Source organism: Falco cherrug, chromosome 1 (assembly GCF_023634085.1).
Source record: "Falco cherrug isolate bFalChe1 chromosome 1, bFalChe1.pri, whole genome shotgun sequence".
Taxonomy (NCBI): domain Eukaryota; kingdom Metazoa; phylum Chordata; class Aves; order Falconiformes; family Falconidae; genus Falco; species Falco cherrug.
In genome coordinates, this window is record NC_073697.1 from 88,960,932 (window position 1) to 88,970,547 (window position 9,616).

Genomic DNA, 9,616 nt, shown 5'->3' on the forward strand with positions numbered 1-9,616 from the left:
GCTCTCCCTGCCCAGCTGCAGAGCCCAAGGCTCCCAAGGGTGGCAAATCCCATGCACCCAGGGCAGCTGCAATGCCACACAGCCCTGGGCAAGACTCAGCCTGGAGGACCAGAAATGTAGCAAAGCTTTTCTTGGGCAGCTCTACAGGTTCCAGCTCCTAACGGTGGCCGAGGCTCTGCTGCCCACCATGTTGATATTGGGTAGCCGGGATGAGCCCAGAAAGGGCACCTCTGGCACCAGGGCCCCACCACTGGGGACATAGTCACAGCCCTGACACAAAGGGCACAAAGAGAAGGGGATTGGGAATGAGAAGGGGAAACCCCAAATCTGGAGGGAAGTCCCTGCCAGGCTGAGAGGAAGGAGAAGATAAAACCAGCCTCTTTGAAACTCAAGGTCTCACTTGCCTGTGGCACATCGTCACCATGATATCAGCATAGCTGCTGTCCCAGCCACCACAGTAATAGACGGCCTCGTCCTCGGCTTGGACCCCAGTGATGGTTAACGTGCCCGTACCGCCAGAGTAGGATCCGGAAAATCGAGAAGGGATGCCCGAGGGTCTCTTGTCATTAGCATAGATCACAGTGACAGGGCCAGTGCCAGGGACCTTCTGCTGGTACCAGCCATAGCTACCACTACCCCCGGAGCAGGTGATCTGGACGGTTTGTCCCAGGTTGGCTGACACGGAGGGTGGCTGAGTCAGTGCTGCCTGGACCAGGGAACCTGCAGAGGGAGAGGAGAGAGGGGAGAAGACAAGGGTCAGCCAGGGCCCCACGAGCACAGCCCTGCCCGGGCACCGGGACAGGGAATGTCAAAGGCAGAGAAGACTGGACCTGGCTGCAGTCACACGCAAATCTGGGGAGCGGAGCCCAGCCCAGCGCATCCCAGCACAGGGGCAGCTCTGGCAGCAGCAGCAGGACACGGTCAGCAGTAGCAAGAGGCACTGGCATGGCACACAAGGCCACACTGTGAGAACTTTGTAGGGACCAGGACAATGGTCCCCAGCCACAGAGTCACCTCCAGTTCTCTGGGATGTGAAAGGAACAACATTCACAGCCATGGCCATGCAGAAGGGACAGGAACCTGCTTCAGCCCCACGGCCACAGCTCTGCTCAGCCAGGAGGGTGAAGGGCAGAAAACCTTCCTCTGACTTTGGAATCTGTGTCTCACTTCCTATTACTCCTTGTCACCAGACACCATAGCCACCGCTGCTGCTGTCATAGCCACCACAGTAATAGACGGCCTCGTCCTCGGCTTGGACCCCAGTGATGGTTAATGTGCCTGTGGAGCCAGACAAGGATCCAGAGAATCATGAAGGGATGCCCGAGGGTCTGTTGTTGTTATCGTAGATCACAGTGACAGGGCCAGTGCCAGGGACCTTCTGCTGGTACCAGCCATAGTTATTGCTGCTCCCAGAGCAGGTGATCTGGACGGTTTGTCCCGGGTTGGCTGACACGGAGGGTGGCTGAGTCAGCGCTGCCTGGACCAGGGAACCCACAGAGGGAGTGGGGAGAACCAGAGTCAGCCTGTGCCCCAGGAGCACAGCCTTCTCCAGGTAGTCGGACAGGAACAGAGACCCTGTGCTCAAAGGTCATGATACCACGGAGGGACCTAGAACCCTTCGCACAGAGCCCAAGGCCAGAGCATGAAGATTCTGAAAGGAAAACGGGCAGCAGCAAGGGGAGGGTGAATGACAGGGTCAGTGTCTCCGTCACGCTGACCACCACTGCTACCGTCAGAGCTACCACAGTAATAGACGGCCTCGTCCTCGGCTTGGACCCCAGTGATGGTTAACGTGGCCGTGGAGCCAGACTTGGATCCAGAGAATCGAGAAGGGATGCCCGAGGGTCTCTTGTCATCCCAGTAGATCACAGTGACAGGGCCAGTGCCAGGGACCTTCTGCTGGTGCCAGGGACAGAAGCATAAGCATAGCTGCTGCCACCCCCGGAGCAGGTGATCTGGACGGTTTGTCCCAGGTTGGCTGACACGGAGGGCGGCTGAGTCAGCGCTGCCTGGACCAGGGAACCTGCAGAGGGAGAGGGGAGAGGGGAGAAGACAAGGGTCAGCCAGGGCCCCACGAGCACAGGGCACCAGCGAATGGCCCCTGTGCCCAAAGGGCCCGGCCGGGCACAGCGACTCTGGCCATGGCACCTGTGCTGTGGGCGAGCACCACGAGCAGGAGAGGGAGCCAGGCCATGGTGTGATCCCAGCAGCTCCGTGTCCCCACCACGATGGGGCTGTGATATGGACCCAGCTCTGTCTTAAGCTCCCACCTGCTCAGGCACAGCCCCTCCATGGATATGTGTCCCTCAGTATTCAGTGGCAGCTCCGTTCCCCATGCTCCCCCTGCCTGCCGCAGGCACATCTCTGGCCCACCAATGGCACCAAGATCACTCTGAGCGGCTGGCTCCCTGGGTACCTGCCCCAACATGGGTGCTGAGCCCTGAGCTCAGCCAGGAACCGCCCAGCGCCTGGTCCCCCCCAGGGGAACTATGGCTTCACTGTACCAGGAACCCATGCCCAGGGCAAGGGACAGCCCCACCTTGGCTGGTGGGGACACATCGACACATTCCACCAGCTCTGGAGCACCTAGCTCTGCTCGGCGCTTGCTGGCCCCTGGGCAGCCTGCTACCCACGTGCTGCTCCGCACCGTGACAGAGGAGCTGGGAAGGCACATTCTGCTTCAACGGCGGGTGCAACAGCTGGGCCTCTGTTAAGTGCCACGTGAGAACTGCAGAGCAGGGAACTGGGATCTTGAAGGGGACTAGACCAACACAGACACCAGCAGCTTCAAGGTTACCCAACAGGAAGGAAACACAAGCCCCCAGTTCCTCCAAATGCAAAGTGAGCTGGGGGTCTCCAGCAGCTTCACAGCAATCACGGAGTTCGTACCAGTCAAGTGCACAGAGCATCCTCCCGCATCTTGTGGCCAGGCGCAGCCCCTGTGCTACCTGCTGACAGCGCTGGCCACCGCAGTTTCCAAAAGGGTCTGCTGGGACTGCCCTGCACATGGGTGAGACATAATGGCACTTGCTTGTCCCAGCCCCTTTGCCTCCTGGCTGCCCTGTGAACCTCGGCACTGTGGTGCAGGGCCACACTGACACCATGTGGGGATGAGAAGGCCCACGGGGATAGCAACAGAGGAACTGAGAGCAGAGCCTGGCACAGGACTCTGCCCATGCTGTCCCACACCCCTACCACAGCTTCCACCAAGTTCAGAGACATCCCCAGCCCCTGCCACAACCTCCATGGCTTCTGCACAGCACCCTGGCCAATGCACGTGGTGCTCACAGGGGAGGGCCTCTCCCATAGACACAGGGCCCTGAGGCACCGTTAGTCATTAGAGGAGGGTGGGCATCACCCCTGAACTGGCATGGAGCCAAGGACCAGAGTGGGATGCCCAGAGACAGCAACAATGTTTGTCCCAGCTTCTCTAGGCCACAGGACCATAACACAAGATAGTTTGCAGGCAGCAGCAACAAGCTACACCACAGCTCTGCAGTGCCAGGAGCTCTGCCACTGGCATCCTCAGCAGCACCATCAGCATTGCTGCCACCCGTGCACCACAGACAGCAACAGTGAACCCAGAGCACCCAAGCACGGCCACCCTGCAGAGCACCTGCATGCTCATCAGCACTGCCATGTGGGGCACCACAGTAATAGATGGCCTCGTCCTCAGCTTGGACGCCAGCGATGGTTAACGTGCCTGTGCTACTGGGCAAGGATCCAGAGAATCGCAAAGGGATGCCCGAGGGTCCCTTGCTGCCATAGATCACAGTGACAGGGCCAGTGCCAGGTGCCTTCTGCTGGTACCAGCCATAGTAGTTGCTGTCCTCCCCGGAGCACATGATCTGGATGGTTTGTCCCGGGTTTGCGGACAACGAGGGCGGCTGAGTCAGCGCTGCCTGGACCAGGGAACCTGCAGAGGGAGAGGAGAGAGGGGAGAAGACAAGGGTCAGCCAGGGCCCCACGAGCACAGCCCTGCCCGGGCACTGGGACAGGGAATGTCAAAGGCAGAGAAGACTGGACCTGGCTGCAGTCACACGCAAATCTGGGGAGCGGAGCCCAGCCCAGCACATCCCAGCACAGGGGCAGCTCTGGCAGCAGCAGCAGGACACGGTCAGCAGTAGCAAGAGGCACTGGCATGGCACACAAGGCCACACTGTGAGAACTTTGTAGGGACCAGGACAATGGTGCCCAGCCACAAAGTCACCTCCAGTTTTCAGGGATGTGAAAGGAACAACATTCACAGCCATGGCCATGCAGAAGGGACAGGAACCTGCACCAGCTCCAAAGCCTTGCTCGGCCTTGAAGGAGAAGGGCAGAACATTTCCAATTTGGATTGCTCTGTAGCTCACTCCCACATCTCTCTGTGTGATTACACCAGCATCAATGCTGCTGTCGTAGCCACCACAGAAATAGACGGCCTCGTCCTCGGCTTGGACCCCAGTGATGGTTAACGTGCCCGTGGAGCCAGACTTGGATCCAGAGAATCGCGAAGGGATGCCCGAGGGTCTCTTGTTGCTCTCATAGATCAGAGTGACAGGAGCAGTGCCAGGTTTTCGGTCATGCAAACCAACATACTCATTGCTGCTGCTGCTGCTACCGCCAGAGCAGGTGATCCGGACAGTTTCTCCTGGGTTGGCTGACACGGAGGGCGGCTGAGTCAGCGCTGCCTGGACCAGGGAACCTGCAGAGGGAGAGGGCAGAGGGGAGAAGACAAGGGTCAGCCAGGGCCCCACGAGCACAGCCCTGCCCGGGCAGCAGCGCGGGGCCCCTGTGCCCAAAGGGCCCGGCCGGGCACAGCGACTCTGGCCATGGCACCTGTGCCGTGGGCGAGCACCGCGAGCAGGAGAGGGAGCCAGGCCATGGTGCGATCCCAGCAGCTCCGTGTCCCCACCACGATGGGGCTGTGACATGGACCCCAGCCCCCTTTTAAGCCCCCGCCCGCCCAGGGCACGGCCCCTCCATGCAAATCTGACCCCGTGCTCTCGCCTGGGTCTTGCCCGCGCCTCCCCCCACCGCCCTGCCCGCTCCACGCCCAGCCCCACCACCCCACAAGCAGCTGGGATTATCTCCAGCACAGAGTGGAGACACGTCCCAGCCCAGAGCCCAAACGTCACCAGCACGGACACCCCCATTCCTGCCCTGGTAGAGCAGCTGCAGGGCTGAGGGGTGCGGGAGAGCTGGGCTGCTGGGGGCAGGAGGCACTCACAGCTCTCAGGCATGGGGCTGGGACTATGCCAGCCGCCAGCACTCCCCACCCCACTCTCAGCATCTTTCCCTCCTACGGGTGTCCCAGGCACCTAAGACACCCTCTCGTTCTGCTGCTTCTCTGCCCTGCCTCTTCCTCTGCCAGCCCAGGCCCACCATTCCAAACCTTTGCTCTTCTCTTCCTTGGCACCTGCTCCCCAGCACAATGGGAGCCATCCGGCACCAGCCCCAGGGCTCCAGCAGTGCCTCCTCATGAGCTGGTCACAAGCCCAACGGGCTGGCACTGGGCAGACACAGCCAGAGCCGGGACAGCGCAGGGGCTCTGCTCACAGCTGTCGGGACAGCCCCTGGCCAGCCCTTCTCCAACCCAGGGCACAGGGTCGTCCCCACCCTCAGTGGCACGGCGCCCAGCCCAAGTGTAGCTGCATCCAAGGGAAATGACCGCTTGGCATGACCCCTCCCTGTCCCCAACGCCGCCTGCCCCGGGGGGCCTGGGGCACAGAGAGCCCAGCAGGCGCAGATGGGGCAGGGCTGCAGTGGGCTGTCTCCCTGCGGGCGGCACGGAGGGCACCTGCTGGAGCACAGCATGTGCCCCATGGCAGGAGCTGCCTCACAGGCACATGTGCTGCTCCAACAGTGCGTCCAACCTGCAGCTGCAGCAGCAGCAGGTGGCACCTGAGGGGCGCTGGGGTAACAGCGGGTTTGTATCTCAGGGAGTCACCATGACCCTGGTCTGCACTGGTCTCCCACCCAGCACAATAAGAGGCAGCATCTGCCTTGGCTTGGACCCCATCAATGGGTACTGTGGCCATGGGGAGTGGAACATTCCCAAGTGCCACACATACCCTCCCCAAATGATAGGGGACAGTCAAAGATGTGGGGCTCTCTGGGACAGCTGAGCTGGGACACCAGGCACAGCCATCTGCAGCACAAGGCAGGGCCATGGCGGGGACCTGCCCAACATGAAATGGGGACAGCAGAGAGGCCCAGCTGGCTCCGGCTGTGCCAGGAGGATTTTGTATCACTTCCACATTGCTCCATTTCACCATGTCAGCACTGATGCTGCTGTCCCAGTTAGCACAGTAATAGACGGCCTCGTCCTCAGCTTGGACCCCAGTGATGGTTAACGTGCCCGTGGAGCCAGACTTGGATCCGGAGAATCGTGAAGGGATGCCCCAGGGTCTGTTGCTGTTCCAGTAGATTACAGTGACAGGGCCAGTGCCAGGCACCTTTTGCTGGTACCACCCATAAGGATTGTTGCTACCGCTGGAGCAGGTCCTGGTGGTTTGTCCCAGGGACATGGACACTGGGAGCAGCTAAACCAGAGCCATGTGAGAGCAAGGAGCTGAGGCAGAAGCTCTCCCTGCCCAGCTGCAGAGCCCAAGGCTCCCAAGGGTGGCAAATCCCATGCACCCAGGGCAGCTGCAATGCCACACAGCCCTGGGCAAGACTCAGCCTGGAGGACCAGAAATGTAGCAAAGCTTTTCTTGGGCAGCTCTACAGGTTCCAGCTCCTAACGGTGGCCGAGGCTCTGCTGCCCACCATGTTGATATTGGGTAGCCGGGATGAGCCCAGAAAGGGCACCTCTGGCACCAGGGCCCCACCACTGGGGACATAGTCACAGCCCTGACACAAAGGGCACAAAGAGAAGGGGATTGGGAATGAGAAGGGGAAACCCCAAATCTGGAGGGAAGTCCCTGCCAGGCTGAGAGGAAGGAGAAGATAAAACCAGCCTCTTTGAAACTCAAGGTCTCACTTGCCTGTGGCACATCGTCACCATGATATCAGCATAGCTGCTGTCCCAGCCACCACAGTAATAGACGGCCTCGTCCTCGGCTTGGACCCCAGTGATGGTTAACGTGCCCGTACCGCCAGAGTAGGATCCGGAAAATCGAGATCCTTTTTCGAGAAGGTTTTCCGAGGGTCTCTTGTCATTAGCATAGATCACAGTGACAGGGCCAGTGCCAGGGACCTTCTGCTGGAACCAGCCATAGCTATTGCTGCTCCCAGAGCAGGTGATCTGGACGGTTTGTCCCAGGTTGGCTGACACGGAGGGCGGCTGAGTCAGCGCTGCCTGGACCAGGGAACCTGCAGAGGGAGAGGAGAGAGGGGAGAAGACAAGGGTCAGCCAGGGCCCCACGAGCACAGCCCTGCCCGGGCACCGGGACAGGGAATGTCAAAGGCAGAGAAGACTGGACCTGGCTGCAGTCACACGCAAATCTGGGGAGCGGAGCCCAGCCCAGCACATCCCAGCACAGGGGCAGCTCTGGCAGCAGCAGCAGGACACGGTCAGCAGTAGCAAGAGGCACTGGCATGGCACACAAGGCCACACTGTGAGAACTTTGTAGGGACCAGGACAATGGTCCCCAGCCACAAAGTCACCTCCAGTTCTCTGGGATGTGAAAGGAACAACATTCACAGCCATGGCCATGCAGAAGGGACAGGAACCTGCTTCAGCCCCACGGCCACAGCTCTGCTCAGCCAGGAGGGTGAAGGGCAGAAAACCTTCCTCTGACTTTGGAATCTGTGTCTCACTTCCTATTACTCCTTGCCACCAGACACCATAGCCACCGCTGCTGCTGTCGTAGCCACCACAGTAATAGACGGCCTCGTCCTCGGCTTGGACCCCAGTGATGGTTAGCGTGGCCGTGGAGCCAGACAAGGATCCAGAGAATCGTGAAGGGATGCCCGAGGGTCTGTTGTTGTTATCGTAGATCACAGTGACAGGGCCAGTGCCAGGGACCTTCTGCTGGTACCAGCCATAGTAGTTGCTGTCCCCCCCGGAGCAGGTGATCTGGACGGTTTGTCCCGGGTTGGCTGACACGGAGGGTGGCTGAGTCAGCGCTGCCTGGACCAGGGAACCCACAGAGGGAGTGGGGAGAACCAGAGTCAGCCTGTGCCCCAGGAGCACAGCCTTCTCCAGGTAGTCGGACAGGAACAGAGACCCTGTGCTCAAAGGTCATGATACCACGGAGGGACCTAGAACCCTTCGCACAGAGCCCAAGGCCAGAGCATAAAGATCCTGAAAGGAAAACTGGCAGCAGCAAGGGGAGGGTGAATGACAGGGTCAGTGTCTCTGTCACGCTGACCACCACTGCTACCGTCAGAGCTACCACAGTAATAGACGGCCTCGTCCTCAGCTTGGACCCCAGTGATGGTTAACGTGGCCGTGGAGCCAGACTTGGATCCAGAGAATCGAGAAGGGATGCCCGAGGGTCTCTTGTCATTCCAGTAGATCACAGTGACAGGGGCAGTGCCAGGGACCTTCTGCTGGTGCCAGGGACAGAAGCATAAGCATAGCTGCTGCCACCCCCGGAGCAGGTGATCTGGACGGTTTGTCCCAGGTTGGCTGACACGGAGGGCGGCTGAGTCAGCGCTGCCTGGACCAGGGAACCTGCAAAGGGAGAGGGGAGAGGGGAGAAGACAAGGGTCAGCCAGGGCCCCACGAGCACAGGGCACCAGCGAATGGCCCCTGTGCCCAAAGGGCCCGGCCGGGCACAGCGACTCTGGCCATGGCACCTGTGCCGTGGGCGAGCACCACGAGCAGGAGAGGGAGCCAGGCCATGGTGCGATCCCAGCAGCTCCGTGTCCCCACCACGATGGGGCTGTGATATGGACCCAGCTCTGTCTTAAGCTCCCACCTGCTCAGGCACAGCCCCTCCATGGATATGTGTCCCTCAGTATTCAGTGGCAGCTCCGTTCCCCATGCTTCCCCTGCCTGCCGCAGGCACATCTCTGGCCCACCAATGGCACCAAGATCACTCTGAGCGGCTGGCTCCCTGGGTACCTGCCCCAACATGGGTGCTGAGCCCTGAGCTCAGCCAGGAACCGCCCAGCGCCTGGTCCCCCCCAGGGGAACTATGGCTTCACTGTACCAGGAACCCATGCCCAGGGCAAGGGACAGCCCCACCTTGGCTGGTGGGGACACATCGACACATTCCACCAGCTCTGGAGCACCTAGCTCTGCTCGGCGCTTGCTGGCCCCTGGGCAGCCTGCTACCCACGTGCTGCTCCGCACCGTGACAGAGGAGCTGGGAAGGCACGTTCTGCTTCAACGGCGGGTGCAACAGCTGGGCCTCTGTTAAGTGCCACGTGAGAACTGCAGAGCAGGGAACTGGGATCTTGAAGGGGACTAGACCAACACAGACACCAGCAGCTTCAAGGTTACCCAACAGGAAGGAAACACAAGCCCCCAGTTCCTCCAAATGCAAAGTGAGCTGGGGGTCTCCAGCAGCTTCACAGCAATCACAGAGTTCGTACCAGTCAAGTGCACAGAGCATCCTCCCGCATCTTGTGGCCAGGCGCAGCCCCTGCGCTACCTGCTGACAGCGCTGGCCACCGCAGTTTCCAAAAGGGTCTGCTGGGACTGCCCTGCACATGGGTGAGACATAATGGCACTTGCTTG

At 60.5% G+C, this 9,616-nt stretch overlaps 2 protein-coding genes and 1 pseudogene across 2 annotated transcripts; all 3 read right to left on the bottom strand.

Moving 5' to 3' along the window:
- Positions 1-1,183: 1,183 nt before the first annotated feature.
- Positions 1,184-4,888, bottom strand: LOC129735316 (uncharacterized). The gene is made up of 6 exons (XM_055701224.1): positions 4,822-4,888; positions 4,094-4,687; positions 3,617-3,916; positions 1,962-2,023; positions 1,731-1,899; positions 1,184-1,278 (listed from the first exon to the last, which is right to left on the bottom strand). Exons 1-6 carry the CDS (start codon positions 4,865-4,867, stop codon positions 1,184-1,186), a joined length of 1,266 nt encoding a protein of 421 aa, XP_055557199.1. The 5' UTR covers positions 4,868-4,888.
- A 2,417-nt stretch (positions 4,889-7,305) lies between these two features.
- On the bottom strand, positions 7,306-8,155 carry LOC129735319 (uncharacterized; the record flags this gene model as incomplete). Its single annotated transcript, XM_055701337.1, has 1 exon — positions 7,306-8,155. A coding segment is annotated over one exon (768 nt), but the record flags the coding sequence as incomplete, so codon positions are not given.
- Positions 8,107-8,791, bottom strand: LOC129735577 (Ig lambda chain V-1 region-like; annotated as a pseudogene).
- Positions 8,792-9,616: the final 825 nt, after the last annotated feature.